General features: G+C 59.3%; 8 protein-coding genes across 8 annotated transcripts; 7 read left to right on the top strand and 1 right to left on the bottom strand.

Moving 5' to 3' along the window:
• Nucleotides 1-289: 289 nt before the first annotated feature.
• Nucleotides 290-1,783, bottom strand: ACA1_077150 (uncharacterized protein; the record flags this gene model as incomplete). Its single annotated transcript, XM_004335826.1, has 7 exons — nucleotides 290-313; nucleotides 424-499; nucleotides 621-736; nucleotides 838-920; nucleotides 1,015-1,132; nucleotides 1,397-1,561; nucleotides 1,697-1,783. 7 exons carry the CDS (start codon nucleotides 1,781-1,783, stop codon nucleotides 290-292), a joined length of 669 nt encoding a protein of 222 aa, XP_004335874.1.
• A 337-nt stretch (nucleotides 1,784-2,120) lies between these two features.
• Nucleotides 2,121-3,371, top strand: ACA1_077140 (RNA recognition domain containing protein; the record flags this gene model as incomplete). Its single annotated transcript, XM_004335825.1, has 6 exons — nucleotides 2,121-2,362; nucleotides 2,462-2,600; nucleotides 2,723-2,791; nucleotides 2,884-2,998; nucleotides 3,071-3,150; nucleotides 3,282-3,371. The coding sequence occupies 6 exons, from the start codon at nucleotides 2,121-2,123 to the stop codon at nucleotides 3,369-3,371; spliced, it is 735 nt and encodes a 244-aa protein (XP_004335873.1).
• Nucleotides 3,372-3,895: 524 nt separating this feature from the next.
• Nucleotides 3,896-6,338, top strand: ACA1_077130 (uncharacterized protein; the record flags this gene model as incomplete). Its single annotated transcript, XM_004335824.1, has 2 exons — nucleotides 3,896-4,066; nucleotides 4,146-6,338. The coding sequence occupies 2 exons, from the start codon at nucleotides 3,896-3,898 to the stop codon at nucleotides 6,336-6,338; spliced, it is 2,364 nt and encodes a 787-aa protein (XP_004335872.1).
• A 644-nt stretch (nucleotides 6,339-6,982) lies between these two features.
• ACA1_077120 (RhoGEF domain containing protein) lies at nucleotides 6,983-12,913 on the top strand (the record flags this gene model as incomplete). Its single annotated transcript, XM_004335823.1, has 21 exons — nucleotides 6,983-7,687; nucleotides 7,945-8,632; nucleotides 8,736-8,981; nucleotides 9,063-9,139; nucleotides 9,221-9,340; nucleotides 9,449-9,523; nucleotides 9,610-9,714; nucleotides 9,868-10,014; nucleotides 10,166-10,273; nucleotides 10,401-10,545; nucleotides 10,631-10,726; nucleotides 10,853-10,989; nucleotides 11,091-11,252; nucleotides 11,370-11,439; nucleotides 11,518-11,594; nucleotides 11,699-11,755; nucleotides 11,845-12,207; nucleotides 12,286-12,351; nucleotides 12,434-12,517; nucleotides 12,588-12,707; nucleotides 12,803-12,913. 21 exons carry the CDS (start codon nucleotides 6,983-6,985, stop codon nucleotides 12,911-12,913), a joined length of 3,759 nt encoding a protein of 1,252 aa, XP_004335871.1.
• A 278-nt stretch (nucleotides 12,914-13,191) lies between these two features.
• ACA1_077110 (uncharacterized protein) lies at nucleotides 13,192-14,351 on the top strand (the record flags this gene model as incomplete). Its single annotated transcript, XM_004335822.1, has 4 exons — nucleotides 13,192-13,402; nucleotides 13,472-13,863; nucleotides 13,932-14,224; nucleotides 14,309-14,351. The coding sequence occupies 4 exons, from the start codon at nucleotides 13,192-13,194 to the stop codon at nucleotides 14,349-14,351; spliced, it is 939 nt and encodes a 312-aa protein (XP_004335870.1).
• A 735-nt stretch (nucleotides 14,352-15,086) lies between these two features.
• Nucleotides 15,087-16,071, top strand: ACA1_077100 (Rab1/RabDfamily small GTPase; the record flags this gene model as incomplete). Its single annotated transcript, XM_004335821.1, has 6 exons — nucleotides 15,087-15,183; nucleotides 15,276-15,301; nucleotides 15,382-15,468; nucleotides 15,531-15,639; nucleotides 15,750-15,858; nucleotides 15,945-16,071. The coding sequence occupies 6 exons, from the start codon at nucleotides 15,087-15,089 to the stop codon at nucleotides 16,069-16,071; spliced, it is 555 nt and encodes a 184-aa protein (XP_004335869.1).
• Nucleotides 16,072-16,487: 416 nt separating this feature from the next.
• Nucleotides 16,488-19,554, top strand: ACA1_077090 (endomembrane protein EMP70 precursor isolog, putative; the record flags this gene model as incomplete). Its single annotated transcript, XM_004335820.1, has 15 exons — nucleotides 16,488-16,595; nucleotides 16,789-16,915; nucleotides 16,990-17,055; nucleotides 17,130-17,219; nucleotides 17,337-17,464; nucleotides 17,545-17,697; nucleotides 17,780-17,913; nucleotides 18,007-18,107; nucleotides 18,178-18,357; nucleotides 18,427-18,539; nucleotides 18,620-18,698; nucleotides 18,771-18,983; nucleotides 19,048-19,141; nucleotides 19,208-19,329; nucleotides 19,487-19,554. 15 exons carry the CDS (start codon nucleotides 16,488-16,490, stop codon nucleotides 19,552-19,554), a joined length of 1,776 nt encoding a protein of 591 aa, XP_004335868.1.
• Nucleotides 19,555-20,013: 459 nt separating this feature from the next.
• On the top strand, nucleotides 20,014-24,795 carry ACA1_077080 (guanylyl cyclase; the record flags this gene model as incomplete). Its single annotated transcript, XM_004335819.1, has 16 exons — nucleotides 20,014-20,043; nucleotides 20,160-20,294; nucleotides 20,561-20,632; nucleotides 20,730-20,831; nucleotides 20,892-20,997; nucleotides 21,072-21,193; nucleotides 21,292-21,429; nucleotides 21,558-21,737; nucleotides 21,824-23,029; nucleotides 23,105-23,225; nucleotides 23,315-23,618; nucleotides 23,700-23,830; nucleotides 23,920-24,086; nucleotides 24,205-24,375; nucleotides 24,477-24,530; nucleotides 24,673-24,795. 16 exons carry the CDS (start codon nucleotides 20,014-20,016, stop codon nucleotides 24,793-24,795), a joined length of 3,162 nt encoding a protein of 1,053 aa, XP_004335867.1.
• Between the last annotated feature and the right edge of the window lie 31 nt (nucleotides 24,796-24,826).

Below are 24,826 nucleotides of genomic sequence, written 5' to 3'. Positions count from 1 at the left end.
TTGATCAGCCGCAGGAGATTCTCCCGCGCCACCTGCTCGACGCTCGGGGGCTCTGCGCAGCGCGAATCGGAGTCAACGACTGATAGCGAGGCGAGGGCGCCCTCAAGTTAACTCCTCCCGCCGCGGCCTGGCGTACCTGAGTCGTACATTCCTGGCGATGCTTTTTCTTTCTTCGGTCGAAGCAGGGCGTCCTCTCCTGTGCCAGGAGTCGTTCCGGTCGATGGGGCGCAGGCCGTCATATACAAATCTATGCCAGCGTTGACGCTCAGGAATATTCGCGCCAGGCTGCTCATGGCATAGACTTGAAGCTTAGCTGTAATGTCGAACAGAAGAAGAAGGAGAGTAGACGCACCTGTCCACGGTGGCAAGATGGCTGTAGTTGAAAGGTGTGGTTGGTGAAGAAGAGCTTTCGGGAATGGGAACGGTGTAGGCGAGCGAAGACGTGTTGAAGTAGTCCTCTAGGAGCTTCGCACGGCGCTTGATATCTCTGCGCTCACCTCTGCCCCCCCCCCAACCCGTTGTTAGTTGCGGGCGCCCAGAGTGTCGCACACGCCATTGGGGATGAGGAGGAGTGGGCGTACCCAGCAAGAGCGATGGTTGTGCGCAGATAAATGGGAGACCGGGTTTGATTGAGGGCAACGAGCATGCGATGGGCGAGGGTGAGATAGTAGATCATGGTAGACACGTTCTCAGCACCGGTGCAAAAGTAGGCCAGAGCGAGCAGACCCTCGGCGACCTGCATCGTCGAGTTGAGTTCGTGCGTAGGTCAGTATGGCCAACGCCCAGCGTCGAGATGTGCCGAATTCGCGCCAGCTGGCACCACTGAGTGCTACGAACGCTGTAGTCGGTCACGTCGAAGAAGGTGGAGCCGATCGCACGCGCTCGCATGAAGAACTCCTTGGCCGGACCCATATGGCCCACTGTGCGCGCACCTGGAAAAATCACCATCACCACCAGTGATTGTTAGCTGCCCAGATCTGACAATGGCACAGAATGAGAGGCACGCCATGGTACCGATGGCCATGACCATGTTGACGGCCAACGCGAACGGGCTCATGTCCTCGGCGCCCTCTTTTGTCTCAAACATGTAGGTCACGCTGAGCTCCTCCAACGCCGCCGGATCCAGGGGAAGCTGTCGGGATGGCACAGTAAGGTCAGCTCTTGAGACCAATGTCGTACACACACGACGCCGACGTGTCATACCAATAGCCACACGTTCTTTTGAAAGGCGCCGCGGTACCGCTCTCGGAGCGCTCTGAGCTGAAGTCCTCGATCCCTACGCGGTGCCCCTTAAGCAACCAAAGAGGCAGACGGTGTCAGCCTCCACAGCACATGACTGTGACAGATTGCAGGGCACTCATCGGCACGTACCCAGGGATGAGGTCGTCCGGCAGACTGGCTTGGCTTCGCTCTCCGGTGCCGCAAGCTCGCGCTGCATGATGAGGTCCAGCTCGGTTTCCAGATCGAGTTCGGCCTCCAGGGAGTCCCACACCTCCTCATCGCGGAGGTGATTGTCGCTGTGCTCCGGAACCAACTGTTGGAGGTCTGCCTTGTTGCATGGCTGCGCTAACCGCCAAAAATCACCATTGCACCCATACCGTGGTCGTACCGGTTTTCTTGGGGGAGGTCTGTGGGGGGAGGCTGCGGCGGCTGAAGCTTCAAGTCGGTGGTAGCGCGCCTCCCACTCCTGCCGCACGAGCCGATAGCGGGCCACCTCGGCCTGCAGCGTGTCGGCGACGGTCTGGAGTCGCTTTTTCTTGTCTTTTTTGGTCTCCTTCTTCATTGGTGTGGGTGCTGCCGTCGACACGTCGCCTGCTGCTGTTGTCGGCGAGTCGTCCGCTCGCGCCTTCTTCGGCTGCCGCTCCCCTTGCCGCGTCGACCCTTAGGTGTGCACTCAGACGGGTGAGAAATTGCACTGCGTGCTTGTTCATCATGCCATGGCATACGGGACACGTACCTGGAGAACTGGTGGCTGGTGTGCTCATGTTGAGCCGAACGAAGCACGGAACGAAAAGCAGCTGGCCAGGTGCGGAGGCGCACAAAGAAGATAGAGAAACTTTGGTAGAATTGCATTTTCCTTCAGCAAACCCAAATCGAAAAGATCATCGCGATCGCGAAGGATGGCGAATCTGTACAGGGAGCAGGCTCAGCAATCGACGTACAAGGATGTGCGGTTCGAGGGCTCGCAGGAGGACTGGGACGCACTGCTCAACAAATCGACGACCTTCTACGTCGGCAATCTGTCATTTTACACAACTGAGGAGCAAATCTATGCCCTCTTCTCAAAATGTGGAGAAATCAAGCGTATCATAATGGGCCTAGATCGCGTGTCGAAGACGCCTTGCGGTTTCTGCTTCGTAGAGTACGCCCCCCTCCCAATGCACGCTGAACGTGTTTTCCGATCGTGCTCAATCGTTTGCGCCACGCCGCGCTCGCTGCCGCTACTTGTTGTCACTCGTAGGTATTATGCGCGAGAGGACGCTGAGGCGTGTTACAAGTGGGTGAACGGCACTCGGCTCGACGACCGCACTATCCGCGTGGACTGGGACATTGGCTTCAAGGAGCTGCGCCAGTACGGTCGCGGCAAGTCTGGCGGACAGGTGCGCCCCATTGCTTCAGCAATGGCCGCTTGGGGAATGCGTGATGGCACTGCACACTTCGGAGCGCGACCACTGATGGTGAACTTGGGCGTTTGTGTCGCACCCACCGGTCACTGGTACAGGTCCGTGACGAATATCGAACGGATTACGATCCGGGCAGAGGCGGCTATGGCAAGCAAACCCAGAGAGAGGTACCAAGGACCAGTCTCTTTCAGTCCTCAGCTCTGCGCTTGATCTCACATCTCGCATCTTCGTTGTTTTTCGTGTGTGCCGCCCCGAACAGGAAACGCGACAGTTGCAAACGCCTTTCCTCCACGCGACGACGGCCTACGATCCCAACTCATTGCCCGCGCAGTCTGAATCGGGTGCTTCTCCCTACAAACCCAGAGACGACAAAGGTACGTGATGAAGGAATGTTTTGATGATTGTGTGGCTTCCAGCGGCTCAGTGTGCTTGGCCTGGCTTCCCAGATCGTGAGCCAGACCGAGGGACAAAGCGGCGAAGGTATGAGGAAGAGGAAGAACCCAAGGGCCAGCCGCTCGTCAAGAGGGTGCGGGATGAAGAGGCGCCAGCGCCTCTTCCATCAGCGCCGTCATCGACAACAGAGTCGTTGGTACGCCTTAGAGGCCTCTCACAGTGAGAAAGCCGTGGTCACTTCCCTAACCGGTTCGTCTCCCGCAGGAGGAGAGGGAGGAGAAGAACCCCCGCTTCAGGGAAGAGGACAAATCCGATGATGACGATGAAGAAGAGAGGGAGAAGGAAAGGGACTAGTCACACTAGTGTGCCCCCCCCCCCAAGCACCCATCACCTTGAACTCGTGCCACCAGCCCGCAGTTGCACCTCCCTCTCCTTTCTGCCCAACAAACACCCGCATTCCAAGCACATTCCATCATTTCAAACCGTTTAATGAGAAGTATGCGAGGAATGAAGCTCGTCGACAATAAAAGTTTACTAAAACGAAGAGGAGGGACAACCACAACAACAAGTCCCACGAGGTTCAGGTCGCACGGTTCCACTTCTTCTCGCCCGCGCATCTTCGCGCCATAGCATAATACCTGGGTGACCAGAGCTCACCCTGAAACCGCCAAGCTGGGTTCCCCGTAGTGGAGGCCAACACAGCGCTACAAGACGCGAAGTTTGCAAGCTTTCCGATTACAGCCGTAGTCAAATTATAAGGTGCCGCCCCTCGAGTTCATCGCTCTCCTTTTTTATTTACAGCCCATCTGCTGAACCTCCCTGAAAGGGGCTGACACAAATCTCTGCATTGACCAGATTGGAGGGCGCCCTATTATAAGATGGCAACAGCAGGAGGAGTGGCCGCGCAGCCGGATTCGCCGAGCGTGAAGAACCTGGTGCGGTCGATTAGCGAACCGGTCATCGTGACCAGCCCGCGCGGCGTCGCTCGCCTCCCCACGGACCTCATAGTTGACGAACAGCCGCCCCCGCCCGGGGCCACCGAACCCACGGTGCGCCACACCACAACTGCATTCATGCACCTACAATGCGCATTGTGCTCACCCCCCCCCCCCGATGGCTCGAGTGCAGAGCGGCGAGAGCGCGCCTTCGGTGCAGAGCCCCAGCAGGGGCACTAAGCTGCGGGTGCGCGACCTGAAGGAGCAGATGGAGAAGAATCGCGACGCGTCGCACCGGGTCATCCGGCGAAACGAGAGCATCACACGCCTCAAGGAGGGCGGCATCATGAAGGCCCTCCGCGAGCGTTGGAAGGAGCTCGAGGAGAACTCGGCCAGCGGGAACAGCACCGCGACCAAGAAGAACAACACCATCGAAGGGAGCCCAGCCGCCTCGGATTCAGCCAAGGCCGAGGCCCCGGGCAGCGAGAAGGCAGCGGAGGGCAAGGGAGAAGCGCCCGGCAGCAGCGGAGGCGAGAAGAAGGAGATGGAGGAGATGAAGAAGGAGCATGAGAACGAGTCAGTGGCGGGGGAGAGGAAGCGACATGTGGAGCAGGAGCTGGAGGGCAAGGAGCGGAAGACGACGGACGCCGACCGCAAGGCGGAGAGGCAGCGCGAGGAGAAGCTCAAGAACCTCAAGACCATGGGCACGGAGACCAAGCGCAAGAGCGGCAGCGCCATCCGCACGAGCCCGACGGCCAAGGAAAAGGCCGCCAAGGCCGAGCTGAAGGAGAAGCGGAAGCTCGAGCGGGAGAAGGAGCGGCAGGCGGAGCGGGAGCGCGGGCTGGCGCAGGTGCGGCAGCTGGAGGAGACCGTGCGGCAGCTCGAGGCCAAGGTGCAGGAGCTCGACGCGCGCAGGGGCGAGCTCGAGGCCGAGAATACCAAGTCGCTCGAGGAGCGGCAGCAGTTGGAGGCGCGGCTCGGCGCGCTCGACGAGGAGCGGCGGCTGCTGGCGCGCACGCTCGAGGAGGTCGAGGCGCGGGAGAAGCAGGGCAAGGAAAAGGTCAAGGGCGACAAGGCCCGGGCCAAGGAGGAGCGAAAGAAGAAGGTGCAAGACGAGGAGCAGCGGTGGAGGGAGGAGCAGGCCAAGCTTACCGAGCGGCAGCTCGAGGAGGCCAAGCGGACGTGGGAGCAAGAGAGCGAGCGCAGGCGCGAGGAGGAGCGCAAGACGCTCGAGGCGCGGCTCGAAGGCGAGCTGCGGCAGAAGCTGGCCGAGGAGCGGCAGGCGTGGATGCAGGAGGTCGAGGCGCAGAAGCGGGAGCTGGCCACCCAGCGCGAGGCCATGGAGGCTGAGCGCCAGAGGGTCGACAGCGAGCGCGCCGCCTTGGAGGAGGCGAAGAAGGGTGGTGGCGAGGGCGGCGGCGCGGCGAGCACCAACGAAGAGGTGCAGACCAAGCTGGAGGAGCTCGAGGAGGAGAAGGAGAAGGTGGAGGAGCTGCGGCAGGAGCTGGAGGAAAAGCGGAAGCTGATGAAGCAGAAGAAGAAGGAGCTGCTCAAGGCCGAGGACCAGCTCGACGTGGAGCGTGATCGTCTCGACGCCGAGCGCGACCGCCTCGAGGACGAGCGAATCGAGCTCGAGGAGGAGAAGGAGGAGCTCGCCAAGGAGCGCACCGAGTTCGAGGAGGAGAAGGAGGAGTTCGAGAAGGAGCGCGCCGAGAGCGAAGACGGAGGCGAGAAGAAGAAGAAAAAGAAGAAGAAGAACAAGGACAAGAAGAAGTCGAAGGGTCTCAAGCTGTTCAAGATCCGCAAGGGCGCCAAGGTCGAGGGCACTGAGAAGCTGGAAGACGACGACGACGATGACAGCGGCAGCGGCAGCAACGACGACGGCGGCGAGTCGAAGAGCGGCGAGATCGAAGAGTGGGAGGAGGCCGTCAAGGAGGGCAACCCCGATGACGATGACGACGAGCCCGGCCTCGATGTCGAACTGGAGTCGGAAGAGGCCGCCAATGAGGAGGAGGAGGAAGAAGACGGCCTCGAGCTCGAACTGGAAGATGAGGAAGAGGAGAACCAGGAGGAGAAGGACAAGCCCGAGAGGAACAAGGCCAACAAGAAGAGGCTCAGCACCATCATCCTCAAGCAGAAGGAGCAGAGAGCGCTCAAGAGGAACGCCAGCGACGACGCGCTGCCCAGGTCCCGGGGCGGCAGCGGCCAGATCGGGGCAGCCACGAGCGGCGCCGGCACGTCTGACCATGACGGCGGCGCTGGCGACACGGGCGAGGGCGGCATCGCGTGGATGGAGAGGCTGCTGCGGAAGGACCAGAGCGAGCGGCTGCGGCGGATGAAGGAGCGGCTGCTGGCCGAGAAGAGCAAGTACTCGACCATCCACTGATCAGTGGCGGCGAACAGTCTCGTCTGAGAGCACCGCCCAGTGCGCCAAAGCCGATAACTGTTATGTTATAATAATAATAAAGGAGTATTTACCGCCTAATTATTTATATTATGACAATTAGCATTTTTCAGTTATTAACGAATATTAATTAATCGTCGAGCAATTTGGAGCGCTTGTTGTCGTCTTGCGCTGTCGGCGGAAGGCGCAAAGTCTGGGCGCTCTAGGTGCTGCGCAACCGAACAACCAACAAAACAGTACTTTTATTCTTCCTGGCCCTTCTCTCTTCTCGACTTGCGTTCCAGATCTTCTTCCTTTTTCTCGCCATCTCTGAGTTCATAGAATAAGGAAGGGAGAGCCCCGACCCCTCATCACTCTCGGTTTGCCGCAGGCACGAGCCTTGGAAGCGAACGAGGTGCTTCTTACCCCCCCCCTTCGTCTTCGTGCCCCCCCCCGCATCTGCACAAAATAGATTGTTAAATAAGGATTTCAAGATGGGCACAAAATACTAGAGGAGTTCCATTTGGCAAACGTATATCGTGTGTGAGCATTCTTCTCCCCTCCAGCAGCGAATTAATTTGACGTTGGACAAAAAAATCCTCTCTACATCATCTCAGGCTCAAGATAGATTTATACATCTGCACGACATGACCGCGCGGGTGCCGCCACCCGTTTCGCCTGCGCTGCAGCCGCGCCTACGCAACGAAGGGGGCCTCCCGAGCGGCCGCCCCCAGATCCCCTCGACCTACCGCAACACCGTGGGCGACCCGCGCTCCCTGCAGCCCGCCCCCGCCCCCTCCACCGCCACCGCCACCGCCACCGCCACCGCATCCCAGCCACAACCGCCACCACGACCGACTCCAGGCGGCGGTGGCGGCGGCCTCGGCTCGGCCAACTCCTCTTCGTCGCTCCTCGCGTCTCGCCCCTTGCCCACCGTCGGCAGCGGCAACTCGCCCAAGGGGCCGCGGGCCGCGAGCCCGCCGGCGACGTCGCCCCAGCAGCGGACCAATGGAGCAGGTGGAGGTGGTACGGGCGGCGGCGGCGGCGGCTACGGCCAGCCGGCCTACTCGCCGGCACGCATCCGGCGGTCGTCGTCGTGGAAGGACATCAAGGAGGTGGCCATGATGGCGGCCGAGCAGTCCGCTGCGGCCCACGGCGGCACCGGCGGCGCGTCGTCGGGTCCGCACGGATCGTGGCGCGGCGGCAGCGCCGGGGCGACGGCTGCGGCCCAGGCCGGCGCCACCCTGCGACGGACCAGCTTCTCCAATGCGCCGGGCATGGCCGCCACCTCCACCACGACTCCTTCGACGACCTCGTCCACCACCACCGGCTCAGTCCCTCCCCTGAACGCCGTACGTGTGTCGTGTCGTCACGAGAGCTGTCTTTATGGCTTTGTACTCACTCGCGGGTGGACGGTGCGACGCAGATGCGTGCGAAGCCGCCGCGCCCGGCCCGCACTGCTCCCAACTCGCCGAGCTCATTTGACGGCACCCTTCCCCCGCGTGATGCCCCGCTCACTGTCTCCGCGCCCGGCCTCCGTACCCCCCCCCATCTCTCTCTTTGCCTCACGATCGTGATCACCCTCACACGAAGCCACGTTGCGTCACAGAGAACCGGAAACCGCCACCACAGCCGCCCATTCGTGCGGCGCGACTGGCGCTCGATGCGACAATTCCGCAGGGAGGACCTACTACGGGGGGGTCCCATCGTCTCCTTCAGCCCCTCCAACTACGGCACACCACCGGCGGCGGCGCAGCAGTCCACCCAATCTTCCTCCTTTTCGCCCAGCAACGCCGGCGGCGGCAGCGGCAGCAGCTCTCCCGGCACCACGGCCCGGCGGCGCAGCGCCGACTTCTCGTCGCTCAAGAATCAGATCGCGCTCTCCCTGGAGGAGAGGGACACCAACAACGCCTCGCGGGAGAGCAAGGAGAAGGAGGCGCGCGCCGAACTCCTGCGCGAGGTGAGGGAGCACGGCGGGGCGGCCACCGGCGGTGGCGGCGGGGGTGCGATCAACAACAACTACCGGGCGACGGCCAAGCTGCAAGACTTTGGTAAGAACCTGCTGGGGCGCGCCAAGAAGCTCAAGGGCTCGCGCGTGGGCGGCAAGGACGTGGTGGGCGCCGGCGGCGACGATGACGACGAGTTCGAGGACGCCAAGAGCAACGCCGGCACCCCGATGGGCAGCCAGGAGAACATGCGCAGCATCTTCGGCCCGGCCGACGTCGCCGCGGCGACCGCCGGCGGTGCCACCAAGCTCGAGCCGTCTCCGCGGCCCATCAGCGTTTTCCCCGGGCGAGGTACTCTCTCCGCACACTTTAATCTTGCTGGCGTCATCATGGGCACTGACCTCTCGTCGCTACACACACACACACACACACACACGACACACGACGCACACAGGGGACCAATCCGTGTTGACGGCCTCGGGGGGCGCCTCGCGTCCGATTTCCTACTTCCCTCGCGGCGGCGTCGGTGCTGGGTCGGCCGTGGTGCCACCCGTCGCGAACACCTCCGCCGTGGGTGGAGCGACACTGGGCGCGGGGATGGGCAGCATCGGCTCGGGCTCGGTGAGCACCATTCCCTCGCCCAACTCCTCGCCCTCCTCCTTCACCACTGCCTCCTCCAACCCCAACGAAACGCCTCACGGTACGCTCTCGATGGCCTCTAATAACAATAACAATAGCAATAACAACCTAAGTAATAAATAACAATGATTTCCATTTTCAGAGCGGCGATCGAAAATCGCCAACGAGCTGCTGGAGACGGAGCGATCCTACATCAGCGCCCTCTGCACGCTCGTCGATGTACGCCCAGTTCTCGCTCGCTAGCAACGGTGGAGACAAATACTTATTGTTCTTTTTCTTGCTGTTATCGTGATGGTGCAGGTGTACCAGGCGCCGCTGCTGGCGTTTGCCAAGGAAACCATCTCGGAGATGGCGGACATCGCGATGCAGGTCACCCAGATCTTCCCCGCCGTGCTTCAGCTCATCCCATTCAACAGAGAGGTATGCGCGGTGCATGCCGGCCACTGTGTGTGACTAACGTTGCCCCACATGCAACGCCTTGACTGACGGCGTGCCGTGTGCGTGCGGTGCGGCTGCGGTGTCGCACAGCTTTTGAAGCGTTTAGAGACTGTAATGAGTGAGTGGCACGAGAACTCGACCATTGGACAAATATTTGTAGAAATGGTGCGTTGCATACCGACCTGCATGCTTCGTCGTTCATTCCGACTCACTTCTCTCCTCTCTTTTCTCTTCTGATTTCTCTTTTGTAGGCTCCCTTTTTGAAGATGTACAAAGATTATGAGAACAGCTACAGCCAAACGCTGGACAACTACACCGAGATGCTCAAGGACCCCGCCTTTCGCGTGCTTGTTGACGTACGTACTCCCTGCCCGGGTGCTGTGTGTGTCGTGTGTGTCGTGTGTGTCGTGTGTCGTGTGTGTGTGTGTGTGTGTCGTGTGGCCTGTGTGCGCGCGCCTGAGGCAAGCAAAGAGGTTTGTCTAATCCCTCCGATGTGCCTGGCCGAGCAGCAATTGGACTCCGATCCGCGGGTACAGTCGTCCCGATTGGAGTCGATCATCATCATGCCCATCCAGCGCATCCCTCGCTACAAGCTGCTTCTCGAAGACCTCCTCAAGCGCACTCCCGACGCCCATCCGGATTGCAATCTCCTCAAGGTATACCATCGCACATGACGCACACGCACACGCACACGCACACGCACACGCACACGCACACGCACACGCACACACGACACACGCAAACGCGCGCACGACACGCACGCCTCAGACTACGTTAACTAACCTTTTGATTGTCAAACAAATACAGGAATCGCTGAAGAAGGTGGACGAAGTCGCCGTGTTCCTCGACTCGAACCTCAAGGAGCACGAGCAGCGCCAGAAGGTGGTGGAGCTCACCGTCAATTTTAACGCCAGCGTACGCCCAACTCGACTCCCGTCTTCCTTAAATTCTGTGTGTCGTGTGTCGTGTGTGAGTGTTTGTATGTTGGGCTATCTGTCTCTGGCCGCCCTCACACGCGCGTGTTTCCTCCCAACCACTACAGACGCTGCTGCAGCCCCACCGGAAGTGGCTGCGTGAGGGCGAGGTGGGTCTGCGAGACCCCAACCTGGGCAACCGCGTGAAGAAGCTCCACATCCTCCTCTTCAACGACATCCTCGTGCCCACCGTGCTCTCCAAACTCGGCGTCGGTACGTTGCCTCGTCTGGTGGGTGGCGGCGGCGGCGGCGGCGGCGGTCTCACATTGTCCGCTCTCGACGACCTTTTTTCCACCAGGTGGCGACAATAGGCGAGACGTGCTCAACCGGCCGGAGAACCAGTGGCCGCTCGAGCTCATGTGGCTCAGCGAGCCCGACCTCTCCATCGGCACAGGTTCGTTCTCAACACACCGCACACCGCACACCGCACACCGCACACCGCACACCGCACACCGCACACCGCACACCGCACACCGCACACCGCACACCGCACACACTCACCCGATCCACCAACCTGCAGAGAAAGACAACAAGGGCAAGAACCTGCAGCTGGAGCTTGCGGGACCCGGCACCAACTACTCGCTCATCTTCAAGACGCCCGAGGAGAGGGAGTCCTGGAAGAAGGACATCCTCGACGCTCAGGAAAAGCACACCAAGGTAAGCTCCCCGCGCACCCACCACACCTCGGTCACAGTGCTGAGTGAGTGCTCTGCTGACACACGACACACACGACACACACACACACACACACAATACAGGGCGGACCGAACGCGGCGCTGGGGGACAAGAGGATCGGGCAGTACGTGTTCAAGAACTCGACCTTCTACCGGGGCGAGTGGCTGCGAGGGCAGGTCCACGGCAAGGGCGAGATGGTGCAGCACGGCAACACCTACACGGGGAATTTTGCGAACGACCTCAAGGTACCGCCTCGATAGAACATAGACGATTAGTTTCCGTGGGCTGTGGCTGACGAAACGAGCGGTGGTGTGTTGTGTGTGCGGTGTGCGGTGTGCGGTGTGCGTGTCGCGCGTGTGCAGTGCGGTCTCGGTCGGATGGTGTTCGCGACCAAGGAGGTGTTCGATGGTGATTGGGCCAACGATCTGCCCCGTACGTCGGCGCTTTCTCGTTTGAGCGCCGCCCAATCAGATGTGCCACTGCTCACCTCCGCTCCTCCCCGCACCGCAGACGGACAGGGCACCATGGAGTATCCCTCCGGTGACCGATACGAGGGCGGCTGGAAGGCCGGCCAGCGGTCGGGACACGTACGTCGTCATCCCCCCCCCTTCGCGCACAGAGCCCGTGGTAGTGGTTGGCCTGGCCTGGCCTGGCGCCAACCGAAGCTTCGGTCTTTCTCGTGCGTGACTAGGGCATCCTTCGGTACGCCAACAAGGACATCTACGACGGCAACTGGGACGAAAACTACGTACGCACGCCTTCTTTCAGTCCTTTGTACATTGTTTGGTTGTTTGTTGATCGCACACGCTCATGACACGACACACGACACACACATAGCCGTCCGTGCGAGGCACGCTCACGTGCGCGAATGGGCTCTACTACGACGGGGAGTGGTTGCACGGCGAATTCCACGGGCAGGGCGTGCTCACGACGGCCACGGGCAAGGTCTACGAGGGCGGCTGGGCCTACGGCCAGCGCTGCGGGCGGGGCCTGCTGCGGTACTACCACAACGGCGACGAGTCGCTCCTCATCGAGGAGTACGACGGTGAGTGGCTGGAGGACATGAAGCACGGCGCGGGCACCCACAAGACTATCGAGGGCGTCTACACGGGGCAGTTCGTGTACAACTGCCGCGAGGGCGAGGGGTCCATGCGCTACTCCGACGGTTCCACCTACGATGGCGGCTGGAAGAAGGACAAGGTGGCCCTTCACTCACCCCCTCCCCCCACAATTCGCTACGACCATCGACTCACAGTCCCCCTCTCAACTTTTGCGCAGCGGCATGGCGTGGGCACATTCCTGGCCGGTTCGTCGCCGTCTCGCATCAAGAAGTACACCGGCGAGGTACCCGCTCATCATCAACACCGCGCGCGCGCGCACACACACACACTAACCCGGTGGAATCAAATATTTCACCTTCTTGCAGTGGGCCTCCGACAAGAAGAATGGCAAGGGCGAGATATGGTTCACCAACGGCAACCAGTACGAGGGCACATTCAAGAAGGACCTGGTATGCGCCGCTCCCCCCCCCCCAAGCTGTGCGCGTGTGGTACTCACAATCGGACTCTCAATGTTGATAGATCCACGGCAACGGCACCATGAAGTCGTTTGTGAACGGGGCCAAGCTGGAGGGCAAGTGGCTGCAGGGCAACCGCATGGGCAACGCCAAGCTCACCTTCAAGCCCAGCACCAACGCCGAGGTGGGTCCAGACTCTACCAACTTCTCACACAGCACCGCCACGCCAGTCGACACGAACTTACTAACGCGCCGTTCCTTGGTGGCGGCGATCTGCAGGAGACGCGAGAGCTGAACGGCGCGTGCAGGGAGCCGATGTTGGAGGCCAGGAAGATGCGCTACGCCCTCGCGCCCACGCTGCCCGACCTCCAGTTCAACGTCACCCTGTAGGCCGACAAGCGACAGTTTTGTTGTTTTTATTTATTAATGGCTGCACAGCGAGCAGGAGTGTGTTGGTTGGTTGGTGTGGGGGGGGGGGTGATGTGCACCAAGAAGAAGGAGAAACAGACTTGCATTGTCGCTTCTACCAAAGCCAAGGCGAGAAATTGCCGCGATTGTAGATGAAGTGAAACAGGAGAAGAAGGAACTGGGTGGGGAGTACTCTCGCGAATCACCCTGCAGAGGCTACGCGCACCAACAAGGCCAAAGTAGAAGGAAGAACCCTAAGGATGAGCGTGCAGGTGCTGGGCGGGCAGGAGGTGCCGACGGAGCTGGTGCGCCACGTCCTCTCCTTCCTCGTCGGCCACAACAACCCCTCCCTCTGGGTCCGCACCCTCCCCGCCGTGTGTCGCACTTGGCGACTTGTGAGCCACGACCTCCTGCGCGAGCACGCCGCCCTTCTATGGTCCCGCCTGCCTCCACCGCACCCCGACTCCCGCTGTACGTCAACCCTAACCTTCCCCCCCCCAAAGCAAGCCACCCTTACATGTTCTTCTCCTTCAACAAAAGACGAAAGCCACGAGAAGGAGGGGGACAAGGAACCGACGGGTCGGGTGCTCTACCTGTGGAGGCACGACGACCGCAAGCCCGAGGAGGAGGAGGAAGAGTACTGGGAGGAGTGGACCTACCACCAGCTGGTGGCCATCAGCCAGGCCAAGGCCCTTCCGCCGCCCAAGCAGCAACAACAACCCACCAAGGAGCGCAAGGGCGATGACGACGATGAAGGCGACGATGGCGATGGCGATGGCAACGGCGATGACGATGACGATGAGCAAGGAGGCTACGACTCGTACTACTCGTCCTACGACCAGGACTACCAGGCCACTGCAGGGCAGGTGTGGCACAGGCTGCCCTGGGCCGATCTCTTCGATCGCTTCATCCGCCGCGGCTGCTCGTCACAGGTTCAGAGTCGTCCCCTTGCCTGTTGTGGTGCTGTGGTGAGGGCTCACTTGAATGTATGATCGTGCAGACCTTTGGCGCACCGTCGGCTGGGCCGGTGGGGGCGGTGGTGCGGCTCCTGCTGCTGGCCAGCGACGCCAGCCCGGTGAGGGTCCTCTATCGCCAGTGCAAGGGCGGCCACCCCTTCATCATGACCGACTACGAGGACCTCAAGCTGTTCATCACCATCCGGCCGTCAGCACAGGCCTGGATTCCTGTTGGGCCTTCGCCTGCTTCTTCTGCCACGCAAGCAAGTGGGGGTCTGCAAGGAGAAGCGCCTGCTTCGCGTGTCGTCTGTGTCCACATCAGAGACGGCATGCGCGGGTACTAAAAGCCTACATGCCCTCTCCCTGTTGGTGTTCAACTTTCCGCAGCGATCACCACTCAGCTCTATGTGAGGAGCTTTAGGGCAGTGCTCCAACCTTCACTACTGATATCGATCTCTTCATAAAATTGACTACGCATTCAACCCTCGGCCAAGGCCTGGCTTACAGTGTCTCTCTCAGTACTGGAAACTTGGCTTGCGCTGTGCGTTCCGGAATGGCTGTTGGGGGCGCGCTCGCCTCCACCGATGGGGCTGAGTTCATCTGTCTGCGCCAAGTTCCAAGGAGCGTCTCTGGCGGAAGGGAATGCGAAGGGACACACCCAGGGCGTTCAGCTTTTTCCGTTCAAAGACGATCGCCTTTTCCGTTTCGCTTTGGGAGTTCCCACACCTCCGATTTTAGCGACCGCTCCATTGATAGGCAAGATGGGCGCTAGAGAATAGTACGCTCCACATCATGTCAATCAAGGCAGCGATTTGATAACGATTGCAGGGAGAATATGGATCACAGCGATCATCTTCATCCATTCAAATTTCACTAACGATGCAACATCTCTTGCAGCGATCAATTGTTCAAGCTGCTCATTATCGGCGACAGGTAAGCCCATCTTTCTCTCTTATTCATATGACTATATTCGGCCTGTCCCATCGGCCGGACTCTGATCCGCTCTTTGATTTGTCCCCCCCCCACATCATAGTGGTGTGGGCAAGACGTGCCTACTGACCCGATACACGGTACGTGCCTTTTCCTCAACTTCCTTTCGCGAGCGAACTTCCCTTCTGGCTGTGTCCTTGCGAGCCAACCCAAGGCGCGTGCCCCGCCGAATGTTGTCTGACGTCGGCCACTGCCTGCAGGACAATATCATGATGGACACCTACACGGCCACGATCGGCGTTGACTTCAAGGTCAAGACTCTCCACATAGACGGCCAGGCCATTCGCCTGCAGATCTGGGACACAGGTGCGCCTCGCGCTCCCTCGCACCGCGCGCACGCATGCACATACGACCGCATGGTCGTGCTCACATTGTACCTGGTGAATCGCAAACCGCAGCCGGGCAGGAGCGATTCCGCACGGTGGTACGAGTCACTTTCTTCATATATACACCTTTTCGAAGCGGAGGGCTCACTCCGTTGGACGTGCTCACTTACGTGTGCAGTGCCGAAGCTACTATCGTGGAGCCCAGGGCATTGTTCTCGTGTATGACGTGACCGACCTGCAGTCCTTCCAGAATGTCACTGCCGCTGTACGCACCCAAGTATCGTGTGTTGTGGTGTGTTGTAGACTTACAGGTACTCCTCTTTTCAGTGGGCATCGGAGATCACAAGCAACGCTCCACCTGACATAGTCAAGCTTCTCGTCGGCACTAAGTCCGATCTCACGACGTATAGGGTAGTGTCCAAAGAGAGCGGCCAAGGTGCCATTCCTTGCTTCCCGTCACGACGTCGTTTATCTCTGCGTGTTCACTCTTCTCATTTGTACGTACGAACTAATTCGATTTTGGCGGATGGTGTGGCAACTTCTCAGACTTGGCCAAGTCGATCAATGCACTCTTTATCGAAGCATCGGCACTCGACGGTACCAATGTCGCCGAGGCCTTCGAGACGATTGCCAAACAGATCTCGAAACAGCACGCGTTCGTCGATCCCTATCCCTCAGTCTGGGCTGCGTTGTGTTGACGCGGTCACTGACTCTTAAGACGATCGTCTTGGCCACTTACAGTGCCGCAGGAGCCAAGCCCAAGGAGGCGGACAACGTGAAGAAGATCAACTTGGGCGAGGCATCGCCGCGAGGAGCAGCTGCCGGCGCTGGCCAGAAGAAGGGCTTCGCCAGGTTTTGCCTCGTGTAACGCTCTTGAGGGCCTGACGGCGCCCTCAAGCTATGAGAGGAGGTAAACCAACACACTTAATGCATTATGCAGCACCAAGGCAGCACGAACAATGTAGATATCATCATTCTTCTGCCCTCCCGACGTGGCCGCGCACGTTCAACAGCCGGCTCCTCGCGGTTGTTGTGTCTCTGGGCGGTAAACGGATTTTCCTTTTAGGAAAACTCCGATTGGGGGTGAAGAGGGCCACGTCGTCAGGGTGTGCCTTTGGCGAGAGAGACATCGATCATCTTTGCAGAAGTTACTGGCGCAGCGGGGACAACGATAGATCATCTGTTTTTCCGCCTCACGGTCGACGATCCTTTCAACGAGAGATTAAGAGCGGCTCTGTGCTGGGGGCATCGCTCAAGAGGAGGTGACATTCGTCGACGACTAAGATGAAGGATCAAAAGCTGTTGTGGGTGGGCCTCGTCTTTGTGGCCCTGGCGGTCGTTGGCTTCATCTTCATTGATTTCACGCCCAGCGGCTGGGCGCACGAGCACAAGGTACCCCAAGGCCACGACGAGCCAATTAAAGGAAGATGGATGGCAGAAGAAGGAGGCAAGAAGAACGTAAACAGCAAAAGGAGGGAGCTTGGAGAACGAACAGGAGCGATGAAGACTTGTCAAGTCCCAATTTGGATCCCCTTCTTGGGTGCGCCACGATCTTAACTCACGCACTTGTTTGTGTGCAAAACAGTACGAGGATGGTGAGGAGGTCTACTTGTGGATGAACAAAGTGGGTCCCTTCCCCAACCCGCAGGAGACCTACCCCTACTACTCTCTGCCTTTCTGCCACCCAGACAAATTGATCCACTCTGACACAGGTCGATCTTTCCCTTGTTCAATTGAAGTGATCACTTCGATTTCTTTGAGTCTCATACGGATCGTCCTTTTACAGAGGGTCTTGGCGAAGCGCTTGTCGGATACGATCTGATCAAGAGCATGGTCGAGATTTTCTTCAAGAGTACGCACTGCCACACCTGGATGACAGTCAGTTTGCGGGGGGGGGTAAACGTGCGAGCTCATCCATTCGCGTAGGGGACATCGAGAGGAAGCCTATTTGCTCCAAGTCGTTAACGAAGTCTGAGTACGAGGAGTTCAGGGAGGCCATCCTCGAGCAGTACTGGTGTACGTCAACTCAGCGATTCTTCTCATCTTAGATCGGCAAGGCCAGGCTTTAGCATGGTGGTGTTCTTCACTCTTTAACTTCGTCGCTTCATCTCCTTTCTTTCTTGGCCCCTGTAGATCAGATGTACCTGGACGATCTTCCCGTGTGGGGAATGGTTGGCGAGTCTTACGAGGACGATGCCGGTGAGAAGAAGGTCTTCATATACACTCACCAGAAGTTCTCCCTCTCCTGGAACGGCGACAGGGTACGTAGACACTTTATGCTCGCTCCTCACAAAGCAAACGCCTAAACCATCTACTATGCTCCTTCATTACGCTTGCTTAGGTCATCGAGGTCAACCTTACCTCGGAGAACCCTGTTGTTCTTGAGGCCGGCTCGCCTCTCCAGTTCACCTTCTCCGTGAACTGGCAGGAGACCAGCACCTCCTTCGATGACCGATTCAGGAAATACCTCGACAAGAGCTTCTTCGAGCACCAGGTACCTTGGCCTTTCTTTTCGACCTCTTTCCCTCTTATCACCGCTCACTGATTCCTCGTTGCTCTTGGCGTGTACATCATAGATCCACTGGTTCTCCATCTTCAACTCCTTCATGATGGTCATCTTCCTTGTTGGCCTCGTGTCGCTCATCTTGATGAGGACCCTCAAGAGGGATTATGCCCGCTTCGGCAAGCTCGACGACGAAGATGCCGACAGGTAGGGTCTCCCTCCTTATCGATACGCTTCATGCCATGGTCCGTTGCAAACGTGATGTGCATCTTGTTCACCTCCCCTCCACCCCAACAACAGGGACGAGGACGTTGGTGACGAGTCCGGCTGGAAGCAGATCAAGGGCGACGTCTTCCGCTCGCCTCCCCGTCTCCTTCTGTTCTCCGCTCTCGTGGGCACTGGTACGCTGCTCGTCGCGCTCGTTGCAACTTGTAGGCTGGTCTATTCTTACCGCCCTCCTTCTTCCTATAGGCCACCAGTTGGTCATCCTGGTCTTCTGCTTGCTCTGCCTTGCTGCTCTTGGCACCTACTACGCCCAGAGGGGAACCGTCGTGACTGCTTTCATCGTTTGCTACGCGCTAACCTCCTTCATCGCTGGTTACGGAGGCGGTGGCTACTACGCCCGAAACGGCGGCAAGAAGTGGATCAAGTGTACGCAGCCACAAACGCGATGGAAGAATGATCTTTCAGCTTATCTGACTGTCGATGGATACCAAACAGGCATGTTCGTGACGGCTAGCTTCCTGCCCGGCATTGCCTTCTCCATCGCTTTCATGCTCAACACGATCGCGCTTTCCTACGGCTCGCTCAACTACATCCCGCTAGGCACTCTGGTGCGTTCCCTATGCCTGTCGCTTGGTCGCGCTCGCTTGGTCGCGCTCACCCGTGCGTCACATTTTATGGAATTCGCTAGATCGCCGTCTTGGCCATCTGGTCGTGCATCTCGCTGCCGCTCACTCTGGTCGGCACTGTCGTCGGCAAGAACTGGAACGGTACGCGCCTACAACTTCCCTGTCGCTCTGCTCCCAAGGAGAGAAGAATGGAACTCAAGTCCCACAATGCAGGTACCCCGGAGAAGGTGCGCATCAACCAGGTGCCCCGCCAGATTCCCGAGAAGAGGTGGTACTTGCAGCCGTGGGTGCACATCCTGCTCGGCGGCGTCCTCCCCTTCGGTTCCATCTTCATCGAGATGTACTTCATCTTCACCTCGTTCTACAAGTACTACTACGTCTACGGTTTCATGCTCTTGGTCTACGTGATCTTGATCATCGTCACCGGTACGAGCTCGTCCCCCGCTGTGCTGGTCATGTGGCACAGTGCCTCATCCCTCGTTTACCGCAGTTTGCGTGACCATCGTGTCTACGTACTTCTTGCTCAACTCGGAAGACTATCGCTGGCAGTGGACCTCCTTCCTCTCTGCTGCCTCCACTGCTGGGTATGACTGCAATTCTCGGCTTACACGTTCCGTGACAGGCCCCTGGACTGACTTTTTCCCGCACAGATACGTTTTCCTGTACTCCGTGTACTACTTCTACATGAAGACGAAGATGTCGGGCTTCTTCCAAACAGTTTTCTATTTTGGCTACATGGCTATGTTCTGCCTCGGACTGGCGACCCTCTGCGGTACGCGTCTCCTTCTTTTTCCCTTTGGTTCTTCTGTGTGCCTTGGCCCTCCGTGCGTGAACGGAATTCCCCCTTCCTTTCTCTGGCAACACAATACAATTGGTTGTCTCACAGCATTCCCGTCCCACCTTTCTCTTCTCTCCCTTCCGCCCACCAGGCGCGATCGGCTTCATCGGCACGTCGATGTTCGTGAGGAGGATCTACACCATGATCAAGGGCGACTAGGCGCCCCCCTAACTTATTCAAGGTGAACACACCGCGCTCTTGGTGCCGGACCCTCGGGCCGTACGCGAGCAGTGCAGCCTTCTTCCCGGGCCTGGTGGCGTGGTGGGCGAGAGAGCGAGGGACGTGAAAAGGAGCGGAGGCTTTAGCAATCATCAACAACAACGTTCAACACAAGGGGTACAGGGGAGTTGAAACCACCGATCACCTCCCTGGGTCGCAACGCACCACAACACGCGCACGTTGAGAATATTTCCGCGTCAAACATTACACGGAACGGACGAATGAGAGCAACCCCCGTTTGCGCAGATATCACGCGAGCTTGCGTGGACTGCCGTACCGGGTGGCGGTGTGCTGCGACTGTCATGACCGTCATCTTCAGCACAATTTACGGCCGCGTAAGTCCTTTGTTCGTTTTCCCGCCCATACAGACACACCTTCTCCATTCCTTCGCCCGGTGCCATGTATGGCCTCATCTTTACCACCGTCAAGGTAGGACCCCGCAATTTGGGGGGGTCACGTCCGTCGTGTCGCTCTTTTTTCTTGCTGCCGCTTTCGTTCTTTGCCTTGTTCGCTCCGATAACGTTTTCTGCCTGGCCTGGTTGAAGGATTTGGTGCTCAAGAAGTTCGGCGAGGCCGTATGGCTGGACCTCCTGGCCAAGGCCGGCATAACCCAGGACTTTGTGGAGAACAAAAACTACGACGACCAAGTCATCTACACCCTCCTCACCGTCGCCGCCCAGGTATGCTTCTCCCCCCCCCCCGACCCAACGTCTCCTTCAGTTCCGTATTGCCTCCCCATTCTGCGCCAATTTCTATTATTCCAAATCATGGCCTCTTGCGCGTTCCTGTTGCAAGCCAGCTCGGCACACGCGGCTGGCTCTCGGTTCACGGTGACGGCAGGCCCAGCTTGTTGCGTTCCCACTGCCGGCCAGCGTACTCTGAAACCGCGTGCTTGGCACTCACCCACATGTTATGTGCTGTTTTTTTGTGTATTGCGCCGACGTAGGAGCTGAACACAACCGTGCCTGAGCTGCTTGAAGCTATTGGCTACTGGTTCCCCATCTATGTCAAGTCGACTGTACGGGCTCGCTCGCTCGCCCGGCGCACGCTAACGCTGCAATTTCATCTCAGTGCTCGCTAACGCTTGTCCCCCTTTGAATGCTCCGCGCTTGCAGGCCTACGGGAAAGTGCTGTCGAGCGCCGGCAACTCGCTCAAGGAGATTCTCACCAACATCAACACCATGCACGGACACATCAAGATGGGCTACTTCTCCGAGGTGTGCCTGCAGCATTTATTTTTAGTTTTATTTTACACTAATTTTATTGTAACAAACCAGATGCGACCACCCACGTTCCGAATTACGAGGGAGAAGGCCAACAAGATGCAGCTGCACTACCTGTCCGGCGTGCCGACCCGCAAGGGTCTTTCTCCTCTCGTCGTCGGTACATTTCTCCCAGCAAATGCTCGTGTCGTGTCGTGCCACACGCGACTGATGCGTGCGTGGCGCGTGTTGCAGGAATCATCAAGGGTCTCGGCGAGGAGCACTTGCAGCTGTCGGCCCTCAAGATCAAACAAAAGAAGTGGATCGACAAGGGCGCCGAGGAGGACGTCTTTTCGGTCAAGTGGAAGATCAGCGGCGTACGCGCCCCATCCTCGGCTAGGCCTAGGGTGGGTTGACCGTTGTAGTCGCCAACTCATCATCACTGTTGTTGTTGTTGTTGTTGTTGTTCGCGCAGTCTGCGAAGAAGAGGTTGCTCGATGAATCGGTGAGCACGACGCCGCTCGTCTACGGCCTGGACCCGCAGGGACTCAACAAGGCCTTCCCCTTCCACTTCATATTCAACCAAAAGCTGGAGATCCTCCAGTGCGGCAAGGTCCGGCTCATCCACACCACAACCAGTTCATAATTCACATTTTTAAGATTTAATTCCTCAAATAATTCTATTTATCTGCAAATGATAATTATCATTATAATAATTAAGTCTTTTTATTGTGTGAGCAGTCGCTGTCGCGGTTGGTTCCGATGATGGTCGGCGACCAGGTCACCAACTTCTTCGAGCTGGTGTCGCCCGCGAGGGCCTCGTTTACCGATTGGAAGTTCCTGACCAATCGGGGCAAGACCGAGGTCTTCGTCTTCAAGCACGCCTACGATGACTACAAGTCGCTCAAGCTCAAGGGCCAGGTACCTTGTCACACGCGCGCGCGTGCGTCGTGTGTGCGTGTGTCGTGTCGTGCGGTGCTGATGTGATCCATCATCATGCAACGCAGCTGATCTGGCAGCCGATGCTGCGATCGATGTGCTTCGTCGGGTCGCCGCTGCTCACGTCGCTCGAGGACCTGGACTACTTCGGCCTCAACCTGAGCGACTTTGCCGCACACGACCCGACCAAGGACGCCCTCTTCATGGGCCACGCAAAGGACGCCAACCTGCACGCCAGCGACCCCCAGCACACCGACGCCGCCTCCACCCTCGCCTCGTCGCTCTCCTCCTCCTCGTCCGACATCACCCTCGCCTCCGACTCGTCGTACGTCTCGCTCCAGTCGTCCGACGCCTCGTCATCGTCGCCCACGCCCATCCAGCACAGCTCAGTCAACCTGCCCGGCCTGGGGGTCCCACTCTCGTCCGTCACCTTCCCCTTATCGGAGTCATCGCCGCCCTCGCCGCACGGGCACATGCCCGCAGTGCCGCCGCCGTCACCGCTCAACAGCTTCGTGCTGTCGCCCCGCATTCCACAGTCCAACAGCGATTCGACACACACGCACACGCGCCGGCCGTCGTCGGCCGGCGGCTGCCCGTTCTCCGCCGTGTCGTCGTCGGCCTCGGCGCTGCCCACGCTCAAGTCCAACTCCAGGGACCGCCCGCCCGCGCAGCATAGCCCGCCGCCGACCACCGCAGCCTCTCCGCCCGCACCCCTGCGGAGCCCCGTGACGTCATCATCGCTGCTCGACAAACTGTTCGGGTCCAAGCAGAAGAGCTCCTACTCGCCCAAGGCTACCAAGGCCGACAAGGACAAGGGCCTCGGCCTGCTCCACACAACCGGCGGCATCAACGGCAAGTCGGCGCCGCGCCCGCAGCCGCTCCGCGCGTTACTCAGCGCCGCCGGCAACGGGCTCATCGGCAGCAGCGGGCAGAGCACCAACAGCTCCGCGACGAGCTCGGTGGACGACCCCGGCAAACCCGACAGCGGGCGGAAGCGTAGCAAGAGCTGCTCGGACAGCGACGAGCTGCTGGTAATCGACGACGAGCAGCAGCTGCCCCTGGTGCCCGGCGACCACAAGCTTCACGCGGCCAAGCCCAAGCCGGGGCGACGCGGGGTGATCCCCGACGCGCGCCTGAGCGACCGGTCGGTGAGCGACGAGGAGACGCCGCGTTCGGAGGGACGCAGCCTGCGGGCGTCGCCCCAGCACGCCATCCCTCCCGCCGGTCCCCTCTCACTGCATGGCCGCGAGCGCCTCGAGAACGCCTTCCAGGAGGTACCACCGCACCGCACGTACACATCGCGCACGCGACACAGGACTCAAGCCGGGTGTTGTGTATATGTGTGACAGCTTTTGCTGGACGACTCGCGACGAAACTTCAAGCTGGTGATGGAGCTGCTCAACCTGACCTACGCCGAGTCCAGCGTCGACAAGCTGGTCCACGCCCTCCTCGAGTTCTACAACTACCATGGTATCGCATGCTCGCCTGCGGTTCTTTGTAAACAACGAAAGGGCAAGCTCACTCACAACTGTACGTGTGCGGTGGTGTGTCGTGTGCAGGCAAAACGATCAACTTCCTGCAGAAGGCGATCGAGTTGGATGTCCGATCGGCCAACGAGGAGGGCGTGCTGATGCGCAGCGAGACGGTGGGCACGCGCGTGCTGAGCCTCTACATCAGCGGTGCCGGCCGCGAGTACGTGCGCGAGCTGGTGGACCCGCTGATGGCCCGGATCGCCAGCGCCGTGGCGGCCAAGCTCGAAGTCCTCCCCAACCGCGCCCCGTCGGACAAGCACACCGCCGTCCTACTCGAACTCTCCCAGGCCTTCCTCGAGCAGACCTGTCGCTCGGCCGACGATTGCCCTCTGTACTCCCTCCATCACTCCCGCGCCGCCCGCACCGCCCGCACCGCACGGCTAACGTGACTCGATGGGCTGAAAATTGGCAGAGGCATCCGGCGAGTGCTGCACATGGTGGGCGAGGAGGTGGGCAAGCGATGGCCGCAGATGCAGCAGTCGGGAATCCTCAACCTCCTCTTCCTCCGCCTACTCACCCCCGCCATCCTGTCGTCGTCCGGCGGTACGCACATTCCTGCGCATTCCACGCACGCACAACAGCACGCACGCACGCGCACACACCTAATCGAGTGTACTGTCAAAACGATGCAGTGAACGATACGACGCGCCGTGTGCAGCTGTTGGTGACGAAGCTGATACAGAACCTGGCCAACGACGTGCCGTTCGACGGGCGCAAGGAGGAGCACATGAAGGCGTTCAACGCCTTCATCAACGATTCCAACCAGCGACTGCTTCAGGCCTACGTGGCCGCACTCACCGTATGCACGCGCAACCCCAACGCACAGCACACAACAGGCAGCAGCGCACGCAACGCAACATATCACACATCACACAACACGCAACACGCACGGGTGCTAAGCGTGACGTGGCATACAGGACGAGGAGGCGATTCACGACGCGATGAACTACCAGGCCAGCATGAGCCGATACACGCCCACTCCGCCGCCCGATTACGTGGCTGCGGAGGAGGCGCTGGGCACCATCCGCGACACGCTCACCGTGCACCTGGACAAGGTGTGGAAGCTGGCCCTCACTGACGACCACACCGTACGCTGCACCCTCGCACTTCCCCCCTTTCGGTCGAAAATGCCATTTTTATATTCGTTTTTTCTCTTCGTTTTCTCTTGCTTACCATCAAACCAAAACAGGGAACGATGCTGCGCCGCTTCCTGTCTGTGGGGCTGTGCCAGATGTACAGCTCCGTTGGCCGAACCTGAACCCCATTTTTTAACCAATTCAACATAGTATTACGATCTTTTTGTGCGGCTTCGTGCGGGGAGGGCAAAACATAAGCGCCACCATGATAACCGAAGCATTGTTGTTGTTGTTTGGCCCAACTAACAGAAAGGGGCGCCGGTGGAGGTGAGCAACACAGAGATGCAGACGCCGCAGATGGCCGACTCGTGGAACGGGCACATGGGTACACAGGCCCCGCATTGCTTGGCTGCCGTTCTGATGGGCAATTAAGTAACACGGGCGTGTCTGGCAAACGTTCACC

The sequence above is a fragment of the Acanthamoeba castellanii genome (assembly GCF_000313135.1).
Source record: "Acanthamoeba castellanii str. Neff unplaced genomic scaffold scf7180000084612, whole genome shotgun sequence".
NCBI classification, from domain to species: Eukaryota; Discosea; order Longamoebia; family Acanthamoebidae; genus Acanthamoeba; species Acanthamoeba castellanii.
The sequence above is the reverse complement of the archived record's forward strand: the minus strand, read 5'-3'. Positions and strand labels throughout refer to the sequence as shown.